A 25,480-nucleotide genomic window follows, 5' to 3' on the forward strand; every position below is an offset into this window, starting at 1 on the left:
TAATTTTGTTTCATCATGTTTTTACTTTGTTTAGAATGAATGTAATGCATAACTCCTATTGCTATATTCATACAATATACAACTAAGGATTTTATGCTCACTGCAACAATGTTCTGTCACTGGTCAGCTGACACAGCCTCCAACTGCTGCTGTTAGGTATGTTTGTTTCTGCATATTTAACTAATGTATATCCCATTTCCCTTGAAGGGGAAACTTCATAATGAAATCAGCACTGAGCAGTGGCCAATGCGGCTGGCCCCAGGGGCAGCCAAAGCAGCCGTTGTCGGTGGTCCCTGGCAGCAGCCACTGTTGGCGGCCCTCGGCAGCAGTCCTTGCGTGGCCGGACCAGCCACTGTTGGCGGTCCCTGGCTGCAGTCCCGGGGCGGCTGGAGCAGCCGTTGGTCAAAGGCCCCAGCAGCTGATGCTGCTGGCCTCGCCCTCCACAGCAGCCCCCATCCCCCACCCCCGGGGAACCCCCTGCAGTGATTCTTCCCACCCACCCCCACCCCAAGATTAATCAGGGGTATTTATAGTATAAGTCATGGACAGGCCATGGATTTTTGTTTATTGCCCGGGACCTGTCCATGACATACTAAAAATACCCATGACTAAATTGTAGCCTTACTTATTGCTTGAATTTCTAATGAAAGTAAATCAACATAATAAGAGATGGATAAATGTACATGACTTATTATAACCTATCAAGAAATCACTGATCCTATTCACAATTAGAAATACAAATAATTATGCATATTCAATGTGAGTTTTTGATAACTCATGTCAGTAAAGAGCAAGAATAATTGACAGTTTCTGAAATAGAACACAAATTTCAAATGCATTCTCTAAAAGACTGGCAGGTCTGTTTTCATCAAATCAATACACAACATACTACAACCTCTAATCATTTCCTACTGTGATAGAAAGAAACACTGAATCCTATATATTTCATACTGTGCAGGATTTTTTTCTTTCCAAAATCCTCCATTAGAAACTAGATCCACATGGAACTTTGTTGTGACAGGTTGGAGAAAACGGTGTGCAATTTGTGTTGGATATACTGTACTTATAACACATTTACCTTACTATTGATTAATGATCCTGTTAATCAAAAATACTGAAGAGAAATCTATTGCATTTTTTCCTCAGTAGGAAAAAAATCCTAGCTACTTCCTGTACTTTACTCAGTCAAGACTTTTATTGACTTCAGTCAGAGTTTTGCCCTAGTAAGACCTTCAGATTCTGGCACATTGAGACTCAGTCACACTATCTCTCACAAAACAGCGGTACAACTCATTAACTAAACCCGCATTCAGATGCAATATCAGTTTCCGAACGTGTGTCTGCTTTTTACCCTTAGTTTTCCTGCTGGCATGGTCAAATATCTTGCACAGAGTCATACAGTGAGATGACAGCTTAGACCTGGGTAGTTTGTGCCAAGGAGCCATGTTCTGCTACTAGAAATAAGAAACAACTTCCATGGTTTAAACATATGGTTTCCATGATCACAATCCAGGATGTGAGGAAGAGAAACACAGACAATTTGAGATATGCAGAGATTACTGGGCGATGTTCTACAGTCTGTGACTTGCAGGACATCAGACTAAAATATAATGTCCTCTTCTGGCCTTGACAACTATAAAAATGCCTTTAAAAGATTTTTTTTTCCATTTCCTTCTGGGGAGTCAGCCTATCAAGGACAGTGCAGCATGAGCTGTAAATGTACTAGGAGACACAGCACCTTCACTGCTTTAAGAGCTAATTATGTTAATGGGCCCTGCTTCAGTGTGAAGTTTCTGGGGATGGGTGGTGAAGGGAAAAGCAGGTAAAAGGGGCCTGATATCACTAGAGTCCAATAAAACTAGAAGAGGATGGGAATTAATATAGCAAAAGCCTAAAAGAATGTGTTGGAGAGGACTAGTATGAGTGAGTGACTTCATATAGTTTTTTGGGGGGGGTGGGGGGGGTGAGCGTGACAACATATAAAATACCTTCACATCACTAACAAATGGTTTACACATGCATTTTTTTGAGCACATACGTTTCCAATTTAACTTTTTCCAAGGAAAATTAAATGGACAAACAAGATCCCTATTCTGAAACTTACTCAATGCAGCACCAGCACTAAAATTTAATCAGGAAGCAAACTCTGATTTGGCTGTAAGGTTTCAACAGCACACAGTATTCAAAAGGAACAAAGTGTCCAAGTTCTTCAGAATCAGGAAGTTCTGGCAAAGGAAAGTATCATTCTGAAAGTTAGGGAAGGCCATCAGATCTAGGGACAGCTCCAATGCTATCAACCAATCTATGTGAAGTCTGAGGACTCTGCCCAGGAGCCTGCTGCTACTGGAAAAAATAACTTCCATAGACGGACATACATCTCATATGATTTCCACCCAATGGCTGAGGACAACAAATGGTATAACATGCTTTCTTATTTGGTAACCAACAATAACCAACCTTTTTCTGATTAAATCAAACTTACACTATTTAAAATATTATATCTATCTGTCTGTGTGTTTAGAAAGAAGCACAGAAGTGTTTTTGGAAAAAAACAGTACCAGGAGAAAAATCTACAAAAACCAAATGTAACTGTTTTGTTACAATAAACTACTGGTTTTACTCTAATGTGTGTACCTAATTTTCTCTTATTAGGATACATGAAGTAGGTTTCAGAGTAACAGCCATGGTAGTCTGTATCTGCAAAAAGAACAGGAGTACTTGTGGCACCTTAGTGACTAACAAATTTATTTGAGCATAAGCTTTCGTGGGTTAAACCCCACCTCATCAGATGCATGCAGTGGAAAATACAGTAGGAAGATACATAGATATATATACACACTGAGAACATGAAACAATGGGTGTTACCATACACACTATAATGAGAGTGATCTGTTAAGGTGAGCTATTACCAGCAGGAGAGAAAAAAAACTTTTTGTAGTGGTAATCAAAATGGCCCATTTCCAGCAGTTGAACTGTGGGGGGGGGGGGAATAAACATAGGTAGGGTACCCTAAAACAGGCTGTCAGTGAGCTATAAGCCAATCCTTAGACATGTCTGAAATATGCTAACACAGGAGTATTGAGTATAGGATTGATTACACCTCTAGCAAGAAGTAAGTTTCATTATTCAAAATTACTTTAAGGAACTAATGCATTAATTCAGGTGCCGGTGACACTGGTGGGATGGGGATTTATTCAGGTACCACAACTCCCTCAGGGAACATCCACACTGCCCCCTTTTTTCAAATGTGTATAGCAAACGTACACACAAAGTCCCCCTAGCCTGGGTATAAATGACACTGTAGACCATGCGGCACGGCTTAGGAGAGTTAAGACATGCCTGAAGGGTGCGGTTATGTACTCAAGTAGTACATAACCTACACAGCTCTCTACTCACCCAAGCTGTGCCTCTTTACCTGTACTGTTATTGTTGGCAGTGTAATGCCTCACTGCTTCCCTGCTGGTGGAGTCTAGCAGTAGGAGGCAGCTGGGAAAGGCTCCAGCAGCGGGAAGAGACTCTTTTTCCACTGGCTCCCCTCTACCAGGGCCTTTCACTGACACTGGTGGCTACAGTCTGCTTCCCACTGCAGCGTGTTGCCACACATCGCTACCTGGAGTATACAGTGCAGTCATCACCTAAATATACTCATGGGAATTATAAACATAAATTTGCATGAAAAATTAAAAAAGGATCTCAAAATCTTCACAACAAACCTATTCATCATAATGAAACTAATCAGAACTGACACCACCAACTAAACACCCTCCAACCACAATTATTAAGACTCTTTGTACCCTTTACTAAACTTTGACATCATGAAAAGCCTCTGCAAATAAGGGACTCCAGTAATGCCCCACTTCCACATACATATATAGGGACATTAGCTGCCATGGTATGACACAGAGAGGTTGCTAAAGGCACATAATTGGGAACCAAAGGATCTATTCTATTCCTGGCTCTTACGCAGATTTCCTGTGTTACCCTAGCCATGACACTTCACTTCTATAGCCCTCATAACATAAAATGGGGATTTTACTAATGATACCTCACCAGATCACTGTAAGGCTTACTTCATATGTTTATTACAAGTGGCTTTGAGATCCTAAGCTGCAGCATGCTCCTAGAAGTGCACGATAGTAATACTACTTTTGGTTTGGTTTTCAAAAGTGCATATACAGGTTACGCTGAAAAATACAACACCCTGTTTCCCACAAAATCCTACATAATTACACACTTCAACATATCACCTGCTAACAGGAACAAGGGCAGGGCAATGGTAGGAGGAACACCAATGACAGCAAACTCAGACACTCTGAGGTGGTTGTGGTACCCTACCAAATAAATGATGTCTACATTACGGAGGGGAGATTTTATTCAAAATTATATTTGTTTAAATATTTTAAGGGTAGTTTCTATATTAGTCCTTTCAGACAGTATTATGAAATCTCCTATAGGAGCACACTTTCTGGCTTAGAAGAATTTCTCTCAATAAGCATAAAGCTAATGAAATGACCCATCTTATACTACTTACAAAAATTCAATAGTAGAACATGAACAGATATGAAAAGGACCAAATCCTGCTTTCCTTATTTCATCTTTGTTTATTCAGAGTTCCATTGACTTCAATGGCAGTTTATGCCTGAATAAGGATGACAAAATCCAGCCAAAATTACAACTGTCCTTATGCAGACAAACACTGTTACTGGAGCCACTGGAGTCGTATGACCTCTGAGATATGACAGGAGTACAGGGCCGGCTCCAGACCCCAGCGCGCCAAGCGCGCGCTTGGGGCGGCGTGCCGCGGGAGGGCAGCAGGCGGCTCCGGTGGACCTCCCGCAGGCATGCCTGCGGAGGGTCCGCTGGTCCCGCGGCTTCGGTGGCTTAGTGAGCTAAAGGATTAGTGCCCTCAAGTTCACACACCTATGTCTTGGATTTTCTCCTTCAAACTCTACTCCTGTTCTCCATTTGCCCACACCACTGAAACTGTTGCATTTTTGCACCAAGATTATCATGCAAGAAAAGGGTAACATGAGAACTGGATGCTTGCTGCACACCAGGACCAAGACGCATTGACATAATAAATGGGGGGGTGAGGGGGGAGGAAGACTGCACAATGCCTAACAATGCAATGCTCAATTCAAGCAATAAAACAGAAATAATGTGAAAGAATGAGACACTTGTGAACCAAACCTCTAAATACATATTACAATTGTGGATGAAAACAACAATATAGAAAATCACATGTTGCAGTAAAGAGACATCAGCCTTAACACTAAATGAATGACTCCCCAAATTTCCATGAACTCTGATCTGCCCCACTCAACCTTCAACCTCAGAAAAAGTGTAAGATGATAGGCTTTGCGGCATAGCCTGATGCTCCCAGGATACTGTGGAACACTAATCATGGTAATGAGCCATGAAAGTATTATGGGAGGAGGGAAGGGAAGCATGCCTCATTGTGACCAAGGATGAGAGAACAGTTCTGTTAAAATAAGAACCAACTCAAACCTCCATCCAACCCTTAAACTGAACTCAGCCCTTTTTAAGGTTTCCCAATAAATAACCTTAACCCTCAATAAGAAATGTGTTGTAATCATGTTCAAAACATGGTGGGCTCCAAATCTTCCTCTTCTGAATCAAAAGAAAACTGAAGCACTAAAAGGAAACCGTGGGACTCTCTCATAGTGGCCATCTCAGATTTGCTCCTAAAGGCGAATGAGTCACAGTTGTTTTGCAATATTGGGAACTGTATTCACAGCATTAAACAATGAATAACTTTGTTATTATAACATATTAGTTAATCACTAACAACTTGGTGTGCACTGTTCAAGGCACAATAAAGTGATTTTAAAACTACAGTAGGACCTCGCTCTTCAGGTTATAATTTACCCAGAAACATATCTATCTGTCTTTCTAGGTAGGTATTTCTAATATGCCCATCCCCATAGTATTTAGGCACCATAACATTTTAAAAGAGAGTCTATAATGCCTGGTAATAGACTATTTTCTTTTCTCCTCCCTTGGTTTGGTTGTTTTTAAGGAGTTGCCCCATTGGGTCAGACCAATAGTCCTTCTATCCCAGTACCCTGACTCTGACAGCAGCCAGTACCAGAGCCTCAGGGAGAATACACAAAACAGGCCAATTCTGGAGTGATCCACCCCTATCTTCCACTCCCAGCTTCTGTCAGGCAGACGTTTAGGGTTGGCGGAGCATGGGATTGCATCCCTGACCATTCTGGGTAATAGCCATTGATGGACCTATTCTCCACGAATACCCATTTCTATGGGTCCTTTGGATAAAGTATTCTTGATGTCTTTGGCTATGCTGAAAATGCCTTAAATTGGAAGAAGGCCTGCACAAAGAGGTTTGTATTGCACTGCACTCTAAAAGAAGGAGACATGATCTCAATCTTCTGCTGGTTCTCCCCATTTCTCAACAAGAATTAATAGCAGGAACAACGCTTCAGCGAAGCCTCAAGTTACTAAGATTTCATTACTTTTATAAAGCATTCTCATGTACTCCTATTTGTACCCCAGGAATTGTGATAAACAATTACAATATAACTGCAACAAGTGTCAATAAAAAATCATGTCGGGAGAGATTATTCAAATGCACATAAGAGATTTAGCAGCAGCAATCTCATTGATTTGTGCTTCCAAATTCCTTGGGTACTTAGGAAAATCTGTCTCATACATTGTGTGATGTATTATCTTCGCTTCTTCTACTGTGTGTAGTCAGTTATTTGCCAATTCATAAAATTCAGTAATTGATAGGGAGACCCACTGCAAGTGAAAATTAGTGGGGTCCTGTTGCTGGGCACGTGCAGTCTATAGTTTTAAAAGTTCAGCCTATTGGAGATAATTAGTTTACATCAAAAGTCTTAACTCCTGGAACTATGGATTTCAAAAGTGCCTACGTCTAAAAATCGTTACTCTTTTAATTTTCTTTAAAGCGATTTTGGAAGGTTGTATCATTTTAACTCTTTCCTGATATCGTTCAGTCCAATCAGACAGCACTGACTAAGATTCCCTGTGTTGGTATATAGTTGGTACCACATTTGCAAAAATGGCGGTGAAGGATAACCGTGGAAGCCAGGTTGGCCAAATATTTGACGTAGCAGTACCCAATTAATAAATGACATTTCTATTTCCTTCAGAGACTACTAATTCTGTTCTCAGTTTGAGAGCTTAGAATTGTGGACTCTCAGATCATGTCCATAAAACAATCTGTGATGATCCAACATTTAGTCAGTTGCACTGAAGAATACATCTTTGAGTCCCAAGAAGCATAGTAGAATAGTATGAATAGTAGAATTGGCATCTGAAGTTTGCACTAAATCGATCTATCCTTATACACAAAACTAAGTGCACACTTTCAAAAAAGAACATAAAATCCTTTTATGCAAGTCAACACAGTCTTTTCTTGGTGCTGTCAGTTAAGCCTTTGTAAGGCTATATCAAAAGGAAAAAACTGCTAAAATTAATCCTTGCATACAAGTGGAAATATGTAATATTCACACCACTGAAAGAGGTTCTGATATTGTAAACATGCAGAAAGATCTGTATCAGGAATAGTGAGAAGAAAGTATTCTCTGGGAAAATGGTTCTGTCAGCAGTTCTCAAGTCTTAAGCAGAGAAATGCAGGGAAAGTCATTTTCCCAACCACATCTATAGGCTCCTTTGCTTGGCTGACAGGCTATTCCAGCATGGGGCGCTTAAGACTCCTTTCAAATTTGTAGCATATCAGTGTGAACCTTCAGGAAATTGAGCAAACAAAAACAACCAAGCCAGCCAAGGGAGGAAAATCTTCCTTAACAGAGCAACTTAAATGTAAAGTAAATATTTATAAAATAGGGAGCCAAAAATTACATTATCTCCTAAAGTCCTTAAGAAAATCCACTCCAGCCTGGAAAACCTCCCCTATTCATTAAAAGAAACAAAAACAAGGAAGCATTAGTGTACTTCCGACAGATTAAATACTTACAAGTACATGAATGGTTTCACTTTTATGATGGGTACAGTCCAAATTAAGAGTCTCTAATGCAGATACATTGGCAAGTAGCTGTTTGAGCCAGAACCACAAATGCTTTTAAGCACAGTTTACATAACCTTTTCATATTATGAGAAACATATCTGTACTCAGTGTTGGGTTTTCCCTTGGAAAATTTCTGGTTATTGTTTTCTTCAGCTTCTGGCAAAAACACACAAATCATGCAGAATTTCAGATTCACATTTAATGACATTTACTCAAAGAAGGAAAACATGCTCTCTAGGTTTTCCATACTTAAATATTTTATATATTAAACTTTACTTTTTGTAGCCCTCCTATACCTCGACTGTTATTATGATGCAAAATGTCCTGTAGCCAGACTGAATACACAATGATATTAAATATCACTAACTATAACTGATATGTGTTTTTGACAAAACATACAGATTAACTAAGCCAAGCTGCATGTAACCAAGTAGGTCTGGAAGGTGGCTCAGCTCCTCCCAGCACTTTAAGTTCACATTGTTTCAGCAAACCAAAGTCACGTGGGTTTCATTTTTCATGTGGCACAAACCCACCTGAATTTCTGGAGTCTGAGGTTCATGCAAATCAAAAAACTCCAAGCAAAACTGAACTAAACCCTGAAGAAAATAAAATCTCATTTCATATGTGAACAGAACTTTTCTTTCCCTCTTTACAACCTAGATGTGCCTGTCCATTCAATTGCTTACATTCATGCTAATTTCACGTATGTTTTATTGTGAAGATTTTGCATTGTCCTGTTATGAGGTTACTGACCTCAGCACTGTCTCTGGATAATATAGCACAAGATTTAGAGCTTTATACGCGTTCCGAAAGTAAATGAACAATGTTTCATGCTAAAATAAGCAATTGTGCCTGTAGATAACGTGCACTCTCCTGATCTGTGTGTGGAACAAGACCTCCTGGATTCAACTGTGCTGTAGATAGGAGAGTGAATCCCAGTTCAAGTGTCAGACACAAAAGATAACAATATGGAAGTACCACTTACAGATTCCCTCTTCCATCCTGTTCTATTCTATCCTCAGCTTTAGAAGACATTAAAATTGAATTTCCTGTCTGGTTTATGCAAGGTAAGTTGGTAAAAATACCCTGTTAGTGGAGGAGGGAGGACCTTTGACTGGACAACAGGGAATGAGAAAAGTCCAAATACGCTCATGGCAGGGAGGGGCCAAAGGGGGTTCCTTCCACCCCTTCAGTTCTCTGCTTAGCCATTAGCTGGGCAAAGAGAAGATGGGATTAGCTGACTGGCTGCTGTCCCCCCACCCCCTGAGGACACATCTGCCTCGAGGACATTCAGGGCCCACAAAGCTGGCCTGCCTGCCTGAGTTCATGGAATTTAGAGCTCAGGAAGGGATCCAGCATCTGTGGCCCATCCCTGAGAATCAGATGGTCAGATGTGCAGTGTTATTGGTACACCATGGGTCAGCGCCCTCCGCTATACTGGGTCAACTAGCTGGCCTATCCTTTTGGTGTAAGCCAGAAAGCTTCCCAGACCCGGGTAGAGATTTCATGGTGCAGAAGCTCTAAGAGAGATGGTCCAGAGGCAAAGGACACAAACAGGAGTGACAGGGGAACCCCATAACCATTAAAATTCTTACAGAGTTATCAAATGCTCTGCCCAGGCTATGCAGTTGTGGGATAGAGGCCGTTTTATGCAAGGCCGCTTTCATTCCTGGCTTCTTTGAGGGTTAATGATCTGGTACTTCAGGAAACCATAGATGGATCTAGGTGGGCAGTTGTCACCTGGTACAGTGCTGCAGTACCCTTAAACACCACAAGAGACCAATTAGTGTCAAGTATACTTTTCTTCTAAAAGGGCTTGGGAATTCTGATTCCTCAGAAATATTTTAGCACCTTCCAGTCAGAGATATAAGGATTATACCATTCTGCTCAATATTCTTTAAACCTATTATTGATATTATAGAGCAAGTTTGCTTTTAAACCTTTTATACTCTTCAGTTCATGTAATAATCTCTAATTCGCCAGATCTTAGTCTTTTTTTTCTCCCATGCTTTAAAGATTTGTATTCTAAGTGCTGCAACACAAACTGAGCTCACATGGAGAAACTAGTATTTGTTCTGAATCCTTTGAAAATGTGTTGGCTCTACATATGACGTAACTGCTAGCCAGTGTTTAAAATGTATCTAGGTCAACTAGCTTGCTTGAGAAAAAAATAAACTAGTGTATTCAGAAAGCAGAAGTAGAATAATTTTATTTTTCCATTTACAGAAGCATGAAAACCTTTAAAAATATGTTGGTGCCAACTTAAATATTCAGATGCATCACTTTGTATAATAAAACATTCACCATCGAAATGTTAATTTGCCATTGAACAAACTATTAAGCTTAAGCTTTCCTCCATTAAGAGATTTGGAATCTCTGCTACTGTATGCAGCTTCCGAAAAGAAGAGTTTAATGCAAGCAACTATGTGAATTGTCAAGGTTTACAGCATTTTTTATATTAATATTGTTGGAATTAAGTTCATAAGAAATCAAATCTTGCAGAAGGGGTGAGGGAAAAATAAGTTAATGTCAGCCTTTTATGGGAATTAACAAAAAAATAGCACAAACAAAATGAAAACTGGCAAAGAAATATACTGACACATACACAACTATGTATTAATAGGAGTTTCCACTAAAAAGAAAAAGGATCTTGCAGTACAGTTATCTGCAAGAGTAAGGGACTCTCAAGCTTTTTATCCATTTCTACTGGTTGAATCACAGAAACCAAAAGATTCACAAGGCTCTTACATCTACTCTTGCTGAAAGCAGCAATGCATCATGGAAAAAAATACCATAAAATGGTTATGAATTTGTAAACTGAATTTCATCCTAAGTACAGAAGTTTGATAGAAACAAAAGGGTGTCAAAATGTTTAAATAGCTATGATAGTAGCATCAAACCTCTGAACCTGACCCTCAGGAAGCATGAAGTAAAATGAAAGAAGTCTGAACAAAAAGTTTGCAATTCAAGCTTTGGAAAATATTTCCCCCCAAACCCATTTCTGTGTCAGAGGGACATGCCTAACATTTAGCCTTCCTTACAAATTATGGGCCAATCCTCCAAACATGTAAAACCAAGCAAAATGCTTAGCAGTAAGTGTTTGGAGGATCTTGCCCTGTTTCCTTGCTAGCATCATGACAATGCTGCTATATCTCTCAAAGTAACCTCTTTTCTTCCTGCCTGTCAAAGCAAACCAAAAAACAACAAAACCACCCCCCACCATACACACTTACAAGCAGGGCACTAGGTATCAGAAATTATGAATATTCAAACAATTGTTTTCACCCCCAAAGCTCTATCATGGCATCGGTCCTGGTGTTTATTTCTAAAGTAAGCTATATACTTCTTTCTGAAATAAAAATGCAAGCCTCCATTGTCACAAGCCAATTCTTGCTTTCATTGGCTGAGTGGCATTAACAACACATAAAGCAATCTTAGCAGGTCACAGTCCGAATCTAAATAAGAAATCAATACTGCTTTGCCTTGGGGGAACAGGGAAAATGCTCACCATCACAGTCTGAGGTAATCTGGCAGGCAGAAAAAATTACCTCAAACAACCCCTATTCCCCCAAGAACTCCAGAGACAGAGCTGTGCAAAAACCTAATATCCAAAGAATCTCTGCACGGTGTTTCAAACTTATTCTGATAATACTGCAAAAATGAACAATACTTATACAATTACTGTAAATATATATTCAGACCTTATATTGTACAAGGTATGGCAAACCTTCAAAAAACAGTCTTACAATGATTTTAACCATCAGTGAGTCATCCATTATAAACATTAAAGGTAAACCTGAATATACTCTGATGCACATGGTTACAAGCAATATTCTTGGGATATTTCAAGAACTTGCCTGTTTCAAAATCCAAACTTGCAAGAATGGAGCTGGTGGAGAGAGATTTTTGTTTTTGTTTTTGTGGTTTTTCCCTAATAAGAAAACATGGCAGATGGGAAAGTTTTACATTCAACACAAGTGGAAAACTCAGGAGAGTTTAGGATTATGTGATTGATCAATAGCATAGTTAGTATCTGTTGCTTATACAGAAGAAAACAATGGGATCACAATAGCTTAGGTCAGCTATGACATTTATCTATGTAATTCAGAGGACTGACTCATGAGCTATTTAACTTACTTAATACAAGTGTCATCTCAGACAAGTATCACTTGCTCATTTATTACGGTCTGTGTCACGTGACATTTTTATACGACTAACTGAACTGGCAAATGAATGGAAGCTTCAAAACTAGCAAAATTCTACAGGAACAGCAATTCTCAACTGCTAGGAAGGAAAACCTAAATCAACTGGCAGAATGAAAAGAAACAAATTACATACTGAAGTCATACTTATTTTTCCCCAAAAAAATATCAACTGAATTGTATCAGTACATTTGGTCATGAGGCTAAATGAATGCTGACCTCATGGTCTATGCACTGTAATAGGATGCTGAATGGTGTTTGGATTTAAATTGTGTGTCACTTTATCTGCTTTCCTTCCTTATCCTATTGATATTCCTGTCACTACTAACCAATCTTTACCCAATAGGTGTTCTGCATCGTCTCTTACTGATTCCCCTGGCCTAGATCCAAGGGCTCCTATTCTCTTACTTGCTTTAACCTTAACAGTTTCCCTTTAAACTGCCAAGTCACAGCAGGGTTTCAGATCTGGTAGTTGCTGGGAGTTGGGAAAGCTGCTTTCTTAAAATCTTGAGTGTACTGGGGCTTCCTACAATGTCAGAAGTCTGCGTAATAAAACTTGAGGTTGTACCTACACTATTGCTGATCTCAGATTTTAGTTAATCAAGGAGAAATGGACTAGAGAATATGGGCTGGTACTGAGTGTACTGGGGCTTCCTACAATGTCGGAAGCCTGCATTGGAGAGATTTTTACTCTTTCTATCGCCTTTAGAATAAGTAATACTGATTCCATGGAAAGAGATGTTAAAAAAAGTTGAACTACCCAAAATTTAACACTACACAAAAAAAGGCAACCCATGTATATAAACATTACTAATTTAACTTAAGTAATTACTTAATAGTTTACTTACATCCTGACATAGGAAGGCACTTTTTAATCAAAGCCCCATCTGTTAAAGTTTAGAAATGACTGAATATGCAGGCAGGAATAATGTGTGAAATATGTACTCACTATGTTAAATTTTCTCTAAAACCAGTAACAAATGTATAACAATAGTTGACTCTATGCAGAATACATATTAAAATGTATACAACGTGAAAGCTATGGATGAAAAACACTGAGATTATTATTACATATTGAAAAAAAATAAACATTTAATGTAAAATGAGATGTTAAATCTATGCCCTAAAGCTTTCTACAATTCTTCTTGATTAGATCTACTTTTTTTTCCAAATATTATTTGTTCATTTAGCTATAATGCCTACAGCATCACGTAATGATCAATTTAGAAAGAGGACTCAATACATTAAAATGGTAATTTGCTTTTTAAATTACAAGTTAAAATGGTAACGTCTATTTAAAAATGAAACCATACAATTCAAAGAGGATCATATCTGTATTCAGACACACTGCATGTACTGTAATTGTTACAGAAAGAAACCACCAAAGGAACAAAGAACAGAAATAAAAGGCAATATAACTAAAGCAAGAAAATTGGAAAGTCATACCATAATTGAACCGTATAAGGTACAGTGGTGATAAGGTTCCTCAGTTAGTTCCCAATACTGTGCTCCCGAATATACACAGTAAATGCAGTGAAATTAGTGTACCAAATTCTTTGGTCCTTGATCAAGCACAACTCCTACTGAAGTTAGAATTGGCCAAATGGTGGAAATTACACAGTAACAAATGGTTAATCACAAATGTAGGCACCTAACTGAAGTCTTACACACATTCTTAAATTTGTGCATGTGTGTAGTCCATTGATATGTGTAAATCTTTGTGGATTTAGAGCTTTATTTTGTTATTATAAAGGGTGATGCTTTGCATTTCTGCAGCATTTTCCATCCAAGGATTTCAAAATGTTTTCCAAACTTTAATTAAACTTCACAACACCTCTTACAGTACAAAAATTATCTCCATTTTACAGATGGGAAAGCTGAGAGGGTGGATTAGCAACTTGCTTAAGGTCATGCAGGTAACAGAACTCAGACCTCCAATCTTATGCTTTAACCACTAGTCAATAATTCTTCTAATAAATAAATGGGCACAAAATTATTTTACCACTATATGACATCAGTATGTTGACAATCAGACTGACATTATTTGGACATTATAAGGATTGAAGCTGAGACATATCTGCCTCCAATTCTCCAGGGTTTTGAATAATTTTTAAGCTCTGAACAAAGAACACTTAGTGCCATGCACTTTTAGCTTCATATTTAGGTTATTTCAAGTAGGTAAAACTTGATGGAATATAACTTTTTTATTCTGGAATATTTTAATTTAAAGGTATCATTCTACTCCCTTAAGAATTCAGAAAATTTTAGAATGCTTCTTTTTTAAAATTTAGGCTATTTCAAAGTTACAAGACTCCACACACAGCCTTAAAGGTATGAAATATTATACTACTCTCAGCCCTCAGTAAAACAAAGGCTAAATCCCCTTTCCTTAGTAGAAGGCTACATCTCTTTTTTTCCATCTCGTCTCATTGCCTGATCTCTGCATCTCCAACCTACCATTCCCAACCCCTCCTCCCCCTGCAAAAAGACCCAACCCTACAAACAAGAACAAGACAAGACAAAAAAAACCTTTTTTAGAGCATGTGTATATGCTGCACCTACATTAAGCCCCATTGATTTTAACTGGTCTTCACTTGGGAAGGGATGTTCATCCACCTACATGCAAGATTGGGGCCGAGTAAATTAGTAGTTAGAGGAGCAGACTGAGAACCACTCCTGGTGTGACCTTAAACAAGCTTAATTTTCTCTAGGTCTGTCTCCCAATCTATACAATGGTCATCTTAATGCTTTGCTATCTCTGAAGGGGTAGATTGAGAGTGTTAATATTGTAGAGTGTTTTGAAGATGTCAGATGAAAGGTGCCATATGAATTCAAAGTATTATACTAACTCCTTCTACTCATCCTGCTGTTTTCCAGTTCAGAAGTCAGTTACAGCAACTCAGATCTGGCACATTACTCGGGAGTACTCTGAGCCACTCAGCATGGAATTGGAGATCTTAATTTATTAGTCTGGTGGGGGGGAAAAATGAGGGGAAAGAAGTGGTCAGATTAAACAATTTAACATTAACCTAATTCACTCATGGCAAGTCAAATAGAGACACGGTGCTAGATCACTAACAAACAGAGCTGGAGTTGAAATGGGGATGTATGAGAGAGAGAGTAAAAATCATTAGGGAGCAAGAAAAGGGAGCTCCAAGTTTTCCTTGGCAAATGCAACCCCCAGTTAGATTAAACTGCCAGGCAAAATGCTGTTTTATTGGCTGCACCATCACCAAACGTACTTCATGGAAGCCAAAGGGTAGGTAGACAACAAAGATCCTTGTTTCCCTCAAGCCATGTGAAAATGTGGCTTGTTAGAGAAATAGCTTCAAAAGGACCTGCAAAGAAGTGAACCTCTAATAGGGAGATAATAAAAAAAAGATTTGGACATGAAAAAAAATCCCATTCAAGCTCCTCTTTTGAGTCTCTTTTCCTTTCTTAAGTAGCTATAATTTACTTCCGCTCCAGCAACCTCATCTCAAACCCTTTGACAGGTGAGCCCATTCCAAATCCTTGTACTACCAACTCTCTTACAGTATTTATTGCGACTTTCTATCTAATTTATGTCCCGTTGGTTCTAAGATGAAAGGCCTCCACGTTAACATACTGAGCACATAATATTCTATCTGTATGTATAATTATTGTTTCCCAAAAATATGACACATTCATGTTAAATACACCAAAAAAACTCACGGGTACCACACATTTTATGGCATTACCGTAACACCTTTCAAAGTGCTCTAGCAGAAGTTACCACATAACCAGTGAGAAGCTATTAGCCCATTGCCATGCTGTAATTAGATGTTTGCCTCTCTTCTCAAGAATTCTCAACTTACACATTTTATTGACCAAAATAAGAGTTCTCAGACATTGCAAGGTTCACTGTTCATCATATACTATATCTTATATCTAGTAACAAGACATACATTTTCTCTGTGTTTAAGGATTGAAAAGTGCCTCTAAAAATATTTCATCTTAGAGTCCCATGGATCTAACGCACCACTGACGATTTGTATATAACATTTTCTCACTTTACAAATCAAAGCTGGATTTTTTTTTAATTGCCAACACAGCAAGCACAACCTAATACCTGACATCAAATGTTTTCCACTTCACAGAGTGCATCTTCCCCGCAACTTCCTCCATTTTTGCCAGTAATACATTTTTAAACTATATTTATTTAGGTAGTTTTAACAGTTTTACAGCCATGTAAATATCAGAGACAACATGGTTTTAGGAATCAGCAATGAGCAGGACAATCTAGCTACTGATGATGAATGATGCCTGAGGCAAAATAATTTCAGCTCCCACTTCTTTGCTTTTCTGAGAGGTTAAAAACTTGTTTTGTCAAGAGACTAAGCAGATATCATGCATAAACAGTTTTTACTGACTAAATAGAACATTTGGGGGATTACAATTTATACCATATTTATATCTCAGCTGAAAACTCAGCTGAAATGAGGTAGAGCTTGAGCGGCTAGTAATCTGAGGAAGTCTGGAGCCCTGTTTCTCTACCCACTAGCTAGGCTCCAACTAGGGGAGACTTTCATTAGGTAGGGAAAACCTCAACGAGCAAAGAGGACCTATTCCTCAACTGACTAACCAAGCCTGTCACCTGACAGGACTAGCTCTCCATTTAGCCAACTGATCCACAGCAGAGAACTTTTGCCTAGTATCACAGCAGAGCCCACAGAACCTGCCACATTAAGGAGTCTCAATGAGTCCCGAGGAGAGGGAAGCGTGGTGCACAAGAGCTATTGTGCCAGTGGAGCATGGTGGAACTGAGTTGTTGGGGAGATGGAAAGATTGATAGATTTGGGAGGAGAGCGGAAGTCAGGGGAGGGAATAACTTAACATCTAACATAGGGTGTCCAGATGTCTGGTTTTCGAGCAGAAAGTCAGGTTGAAAAGGGAACCTGATGGTGTCCGGTCAGATCTATTGACCGGACACCCAAAGTCCAGTTACTGCAGGCAGGGGAGGCACCGAGTCATCACCCGCGCCAGCCCCTACTCAGCCAGGGCCACCTCCTACTTATGACGCCGGCTACAACAAATGCCACGCAAATGCCTGTTCTCGCTTTCAGGTGACATTGTGAACAAGAACGGGGGCACCATTATCTCCTCCAAATGTAAACAAACTTGTTTGTCTGAGTGATTGGCTGACCAAGAAATAGGACTAAGTGGACTTGTAGGCTCTCAAGTTTTATATTGTTTTATTTTTGAATGCACTTATTTTTTGTACATAATTCTACATTTGTAAGTTCAACTTTCACTATAAAGAGATTGCACTACAGTATTCATATTAGGTGAAATGAAAAAATACTATTTCTTTTGTTTTTTAAAGTACAAATATTTGTAAGCAAAAATAACTATAAAGTGAGCACTGTACACTTTGTATTGTGTGTGGTAATTGAAATCAATGTTTTTGAAAATGTAGAAAACATCAAAAAACATTTAAATAAATAGTATTCTATTAACAGTGCAATTAATCGGATGATTAAATCACAATTAATTTTTTTAATTGCTTGACAGACCTAGTTAAAATTAAATAATCTTCAATTTTCTAGTATGCCACAAATAACAAATAGGATTATGATTCAGTTTAGCTCAACTGCTAGGGCCAAGTCCTGCAACAAATACTCAGATAAATAACCGTTATAAGACATGTAAACCCTTGCATGAAAAAGGTTACATAATTTAGGATTACAGGATTAGGCTCTGAAAGCCAACAGCAACATCAACAAACAGCAGCTGAAAGAGCTCATGACAATAAGAAGACAACCCAATGAGTTAGATATCCTTTTGTTTACCACATGCGGTCAAAATGAAGGGGAAAGATGAAAAGAGCTGTATTTAGCACTCGCGACTCAAGCAAGACTTCCAGTTAGGTCAAGGTAATCAATGGCAATTTTGCATGAATAGAACTATGCCTACATTTCATTCTAAAAATGAGACCATTCTGTGGAGGAGAAAAGAACTCCAGAGATGCATCAGTTAAGACAGAGCTACCAAATGGAACAGCAGCAATTGCACAAGCTAGCTAACGTGAGCAGTAAATCATCCAAGAATTAAAAGAAATTAACTGCCACATTAAAAAAATCATTCCAAATTAATAATGTAAATGTTTCCATTTAAAATGTTAGAAATTACATTTTCTTTACATCATTTCACATAGTCGGTATATATACACATTAAAAATTGTGGATGTTATAATAGATATAAAGCAAGCAATGCAAAGCTTCCCCTAAAACTAACAAATTCAATAGTTAGAGCATTAGAGGATAGAATAAAGATGTCACAAAATGCTCCTATGCAACATCCCCTCCCAGCCACCAATGCACGGTTGGGGTGGGGGGAAATGGGGATGTTTTTATGTCCTGTAGCCCTGGTTGCTGAAATATCCCCTTGGGCTATTGGCAGCTGGAATAAATTAGAGTAGGCTTCAGGTTAATTTATTTGAGGGACAGAACTGGCACACAGATGGCCCCATGACTGGGATAATTCCCTCCCCACTTCCCCCAGTTTGTTTACTTTGTGCATTTGATAGTACTGCAATCAATTTCACTGTGATTTATTTCCCTTTGTATGGAACAGCAACAGAGAAGAGGGGAAAAAATAAGAAAATGTGATTGTAAGACAACTTTTTTATAAAATGAACTGGATTCCAAGTTGATAGTGTCCCTTCCAATTATAAGCATGCAACAATCTACAAAAAACTATGCAAATACTGAAAAGCCTGCCTTTGGATTTGCCTGCCAACATTTCAATAGAGACTTGATGGTTGTTTCAAGATTCTTAATGAATTCAAAACTCAACTTACTGTGAGTGGCATCTCACTTTAGTAAATTTTAATTTTACGTATTGACAATTAAATTTTCTTCATTACTGCAGGATGATGAATTTTGTAGCTAAATCTCAAACTTCAGTTCAGAGTAAGTCACATATTCCATCAACCTTGACAGAATTACCCAAACAGCCCATGAAAATTAACATTTGCATTGGTCTTTCCTGTCACTATTCAACAGGCAAATAAATCTTCCCTTTTCAGACTGATTCAATTGCCTTTAAAATACTTTTAAAATGTACTTTAAAAGAAAACTGGCTTTCTGAAGTGCCAGCATCTCAGACTGTGGTCGCAGAAATTCAGAAGAGTCAGGCCAGGTCAGCTGGATGGGAAGTGCAGTAAGAGGTACTGGCGGTTCAGGAAGAGTGTGCTACCTATCAAGTCACTTGGTCCAGTGTACCTCAACTTGTAAACGTAAATGTATACATCTAGGACCAAAGAATGTAGACCACCCTTACAGAATGGGGAACCCTGTCCTGTGAAGCAGTGGCTCTGAAAAAGATCTGGGGTTATGGTGGATAATCAGCTGAACGTGCACTGCCAGTGTGATACTGTGGCCAAAAAAAGCTAATGAAATCCTGGGATGCATAAATGGGAATCAGAGAGCTTATTTTACTTTTGCATTTGCATTGGTGCGACTACCTGCTGGAATACTGTATCCAGTTCCAGTGCCCGCAATTCAAGAAGGATGTTGACAAATTGGAGAGGGTTCAGAGAAGAGCCACAAGAATAAAGGATCAGAAAACATGCCTTACAGTGATAGACTCAAAGAGCTCCATCTATTTAGCTTAAAGAGAAGCTTAAGGGGTGACTTGATTACAGTCTGTAAGTACCTATCTGGGGAACAAATATTTAGTAACAGACTCCTCAGTGTAGCACAGAAAGGTATAACATGATCCAATGGCTGGAAAAGGAAGCTAGACAAAGTCAGACTGGAAATAAGGCATACATTTTTCACAGTGTGGCTAATTACCCATCGGAACAGTTTACCAAGGATCATGGTGATTTTCCAGCACTGACAGTTTTTAAAATCAAGAGTGGATTTTTTCTAAAAGATATGCTCCATTGATGCTCGGGGGGGAGCTGGAGGTGGTGGGTGGGACGGTTCTGGGCTCAGCCACACCAGCCGCTGCAGAAGTCCCAGAAAGTCATGGAATCCGTGACTTCTGTGACTCTGTGAAAAACTCGCGGCCTTAATTATTATTATTATTATGCATTAGTTCAAGTCTTGCTATCACCAGAGAACTAAGTCTTTAGAAGAACTTGACTGCAGAGAGTGGTAACCTGGAAAACCAGGATGAGAAAGCCATACCATACATATGGGGTTGTGTGGGAAAAGCCCAGTAATGGGAATTGATTAGAAGCATTCACTAACATTTGATCAAACAGTCTCTAATATTGCTTTGTGCTATTAAAAATTTGCATATTGCGCCACACAGTTGGGTACCCAGGCATTAGCGGGTAGCAGCTGCATTTCCATGATGGGTCAAGTGATTAGCATGTAAGATTAATGTGTCACAAGTTTTGGGCTCTTCCTAGTTAAAAGGCTCTACACAAATGTTAGATCTTTGGTATTTCTGCTCATCTGCATCAGAAGTCAACCCTAAAACAACAAAGGTGGATAGAAGCCATAATGCTAATTTACATCTCTTCCCAAATGTACTTTCTTACATGTTTGCTAAACTACCAGAATTATGCAGATGGCTTTACTTTAAAATCTACACGCCATTAAATTAAAATTTTATTTTGCTAAACTCTCTCCCCAACGTGAATGATTAACAATATGACAAGTAGGTCTGCAAAACTTTTATTCCTTCTGAACAAAAAACTAACTAGAATAATAGCACACTGTTTTCACATCTCCCTGCTGCTATAAGGATGCCTTGTGTTCATGAAGAACCTGAAAACTAACTCCTTAGACCACTGAAAATCAGAGAGAATAGAGGGGTGAAGTGGCTTTATCATCTGGAGAGAGGTGGCTGATGGCAGAAGTTTTGAGCAATCTAGTTAATGAAGTGGGATTGGCAATGTCTTCTGAAGAGGCTATTTCCAGCAAGAGATGATATACCATCTGTAGAAGAAAAAGGGCTTAGAGCAGGAAAAAACAGCAACTTTGTAACAAAAAGATGTGCTAATGCTGGGGTATCTTGCATGTGAAAATGATGCATTGAGAAATCTAAAGTAATAACCCTGGCATATTACCTTCAAAATATAAATTATTCAGCAAAGATAGCATACAACAGAAACGGATATAAAATGACTTCTGGAACATATCACTAGCAGGTCCCAATATCATACTATGGTTGTTATTCTTAAGGGCAGAGATTACATTAAGGTACAGCAGATAACATGCCCATGTTAAACTCTACTGATGACAGTGGAGGCAGGAAACACTTTAAAAACCAAAACAAAACAACCCTATAAAGCTGCCCTAAAACTCATTATACTCGTTGGTCTCTTGGGGGACTGTCATTTTCATTCAGGAAAAGATGGCAAGAGCTATCGTAAACAGGGCACTACATTTTACAACAAAGTTAGGACACAACCAGCAAACTTGGTTAGAATTATTTCATTACAGTAGAACCTCTGAGTTACGAACACCTTGGGAATGGAGGATGTTCATAACTCTGAAATGTTCATAACCAGGGGCGGCTCTAGGAATCCCGCCGCCCCAAGCAGGGCGGCGCGCCGCAGGGCGCACTCTGGCGGTCGCCGGACCCGCGGCTCCGCGGGACCTCCTGCAGACGTGCCTGCGGAGGTTTCGCTGGGCCTGCGGCTCCGGTGGAGCATCCCCAGGCATGCCTGCGGGAGGTCCACCCAAGCCGCGGGACTGGCGCACCCTCTGCAGTCATGCCTGCGGGAGGTCCACTGGTCCCGCGGCTCCGGTCGACCTCCCGCAGGCATGACTGCGGAAGGTCCGCCGGAGCTGCCTGCCGCCCTGCCGGCAAAATGCCACCCCACGCGTGCGCTTGGCGTGCTGGGGTCTGGAGCCGGCCCTGTTCATAACTATGCACAAAACATTATGGTTGTTCTTTCAAAAGTTTACAACTGACATTGACTTAATACAGCTTTGAAACTTTACTGTGGAGAAGAAAAATGCTGCTTTTAAACATCTTAATTTAAATGAAACAAGCACAGAAACAGTTTCCTTACTGTATCAATTTTTTAAAACATTCACTTTTTTTTAGTAGTTTACTTTTATGACAGGACTGTACTGCCTTTTTTTATTTTTATTTGGCCTTTTTTTTTTTTTTGTCGTCTCTGCTGCTGCCTGATTGCGTACTTCTGGTTCCAAGTGAGGTGTGTGGTTGACCGGTCAGTTTCTGATCATAACTAAGGTTCTACTGTATTAGCAGTAGAATTTTAGTATTTAATAAATAGAAAAGGAAAATGGAAGAAAATGCTAAAAACAGACATTGAAGAACACTTTATTTAAAACATAAACCAGGAGACATTTGTTAAGTGAGGATGAAACACTAATTATTTAATATTGTACCTGTCTGGTGTTTAGCTAGGTGAAATATTGTTTATATATGTATTTCAGCTGTACCCTTGTGTATTTGTATTGCAGTAGTACCCATAGTCCCCAATCAGGATTGTTCCAAGCCATGTACAAACACAGAGTAAGAGCAGTCTCTGCCTGAAACAGCTTACGATATAATTTAAAACTAGATGCAACAAGTGGGTTTAACAAACAAGGTCAACAGTGGGGAGGCAGATTTGTGAGTCATCAATATTCAGATGGTAGCTGAAGCTGTGCCAGAGGATAGCATCTGCTAGAAATAGTGTGGAAGAAGATGAGTGGGTCAAGAATGGAGCCATGTGGGAGCCACATGGAAAGCCAGAAGAGGAACACTCACTTTAGAAAAGAATAAAAGAATGATCATAGAGGTGTAGAGAGTCCCTCAGTAAGACAGAAGTTATAACCAAAGGAGAATGAGAATTTAAGAAGTGAAGTATAATTAAATGTGTCAAAGGCTGCTTAGAGGTCAAGTAAGAAAAACCTGGAGAAGAGATTCTGAGATTTGACCATGAAGAGGTCATTAGAGACTACAGTGAGATTTTCAGCAGAGTGAAGAGGGCAGAACTAAGATTGGAGAGAGCCAACGGGCTAGAGGAGATGAACTTGAGACAACAATTGTAGATGGAATGAGTTTGGAGATGAAGGAGAGAAACAGCTGGACAGATAGGTGGGTAAATAGCAGTCTACCAATATGGAAATCAGACGTAGCTTAATACATGGCAGATGCATAATCATAATGTGGAAATCTGTTCAGAGACTCCAGTTCACAGGTGTAGGGAAAGCTCACCACAGTTCAGAACTGATGACATCCACGAAGCTGAAAGGGTAAAGAACTTTGCTGCATCACCAATAATCAGTAATAAAATCTTGGTCTATAAAAATATCTTGTCTGCTTTCTGTGCCAACGAGTATGTGATTCAGCATAAGCAGTTAAATGAAAGGGGTAAAATAGCTGGGACATGAGTGATCAAAATAGATGTAACAAAACCCAGAAACAATACTTGCTCTTCAGTTCCATGAATAATAAACACCAGTCGTATTTATACTTGCATCTGATTTAAGTTCAAATATTCACAGTAGTGCAGTTGCTAAAAGCTGTGAGCGTTATTCTGTCTCTTCTTTTCTTGTCTCTGCTTATCAGTATTCTTGGCTCTACCACTCATCCGAATTTCAGAACTGAGTCTTAACATTAATGGACTTTTAATATTCTTTTCACAGAAAGTAAGTTAACAAAAAGAGTTGGATAAAGGCAGATAAGAAGAACGTAATTATGCATTCTTACAAAAGCACTTTTTCCCCTGCAGAAATTACATCAGGCAGACTTCATATTCTCTAACTTTTTACATAACATATTATGGACTTCCAACAACACAAAGAAAGACTTTGGATGTGAATATTCTCAAGCATAGAAGAGTGGATACTATATGAGAGCATTCATTTGGGCAAAGATCGCTAAGTTCTCTTGGTAGTGCTTTGTGGTTGACAAGTCTGAGATGGCTGCATAATTATGTAGAACAGGGGTAGGCAACCTATGGCACGTGTGCCGAAGGCGGCACGCAAGCTGATTTTCAATGGCATTCACACTGCCTGGGTCCTGGCCACCGGTCCGGGGAGCTCTGCATTTTAATTTAATTTTAAATGAAGCTTCTTAAACATTTTTTAAAACCTTATTTACTTTACATACAGCCATAGTTTAGTTATATATTATAGACTTAGAGAAAGAGACCATCTAAAAATGCTAAAATGTATTACCGGCACATGAAACCTTAAATTAGAGTGAATAAATGAAGACTCGGCACACCACTTCTGAAAGGTTGCCGACCCCGATGTAGAATATCCCATACTCATGGCTATTAAGCATTTATACCACACCACCATTGTTTGGAATATGCCATGTATTTTATAAAAACGTATTTTAGAAATATTTCAGAGAATTTTGGATCATTTATTGTATCCTGTGAAGTCAGATGTCTTAGTTGTTTTAAATCCAATAGTACATGGGGGGGGGGGAAGGGGGAGGGAACAGAGAGAGAGAGAGAGAAATTAAAAGATAAAGACCTCTAAAAAAAGACCTAACATAACTTTTGTACACTGTGGGTACGTCTAGACTACCCGCCGTATCGGCAAGTAGCGATCGATTTCTTGGGGAATCGATATATCGCGTCTCATCTAGACGCAATATATCGATCCCCGAACGCGCTCCTGTCGACTCCGGAACTCCACCAGCGTGAACGGCGGTAGCGGAGTCGACGGGGAGCCGTGGATGTCGATCCTGCGTGGATGTCGATCCAGCTATACACGTAGCTGAAGTTGCGTATCTTAGATCGATCCCACCCCTCCCCCAGTGTAGACCAGCCCATAAAGTCACTACTCTAATGTCCAAAATTTCAAGCACTTCTATAGCCATACAATATACTTCATTGAGGAGCTGGGGGGTCTCTTCTTTGCTATGGTATAAAACTTCACATTTCAGGACCCCAGACATATCAGACTACATTGATCCAGGAATAAATACTTTAGTTTTGGAGGAAAAATTCCTAATCCGTGTGGAGAAAATAACTATTTTTGGTAACTTTTGTTTTTGTAGTTTATTTCAACAGCAGTAGTCCAAAGTAGCCCAAAGGACTGAAATGTTACAAGCAGTACCAGCAGGTTTGGATGAAAGGACCCAGAGCACATAGATGGTCACAGTGCATGGTAAATACAATTTATCAAATGGATACATCACCACATATGTGGAATATAAATAATTATTTCCCCTATGTAATGAGACAATGAAATTACTGTCTCACCTGTCTGCTAAAAAAAAAAAAAATTAAAAGCCACTGGAGATTTTTTAAAAAGTGTCAGCTTCAAACTTTTATAAAGAAATTAAC

At 39.2% G+C, this 25,480-nt stretch overlaps 1 protein-coding gene across 5 annotated transcripts in view; it reads right to left on the reverse strand.

Moving 5' to 3' along the window:
- The window catches only part of PRKCA (protein kinase C alpha), a 285,848-nt gene that overhangs the window by 105,076 nt on the left and 155,292 nt on the right, over nt 1–25,480 (reverse strand). Inside the window, exon 1 of one of the 5 annotated variants that reach the window (XM_044982465.1) lies at nt 12,374–12,407. The exons of 3 other annotated variants lie outside the window; for them this stretch is intronic. In XM_044982465.1, coding sequence (XP_044838400.1) covers nt 12,374–12,382 — 9 coding nt within the window. In that variant the 5' untranslated portion in view covers nt 12,383–12,407. Of the gene's footprint in view, nt 1–12,172; nt 12,276–12,373; nt 12,408–25,480 lie in introns of those variants that run through there. One more of the 5 variants, XM_044982466.1, reaches the window with a different exon arrangement.

Source organism: Mauremys mutica, chromosome 12, assembly GCF_020497125.1.
Source record: "Mauremys mutica isolate MM-2020 ecotype Southern chromosome 12, ASM2049712v1, whole genome shotgun sequence".
In the NCBI taxonomy this organism is placed as follows: Eukaryota; Metazoa; Chordata; order Testudines; family Geoemydidae; genus Mauremys; species Mauremys mutica.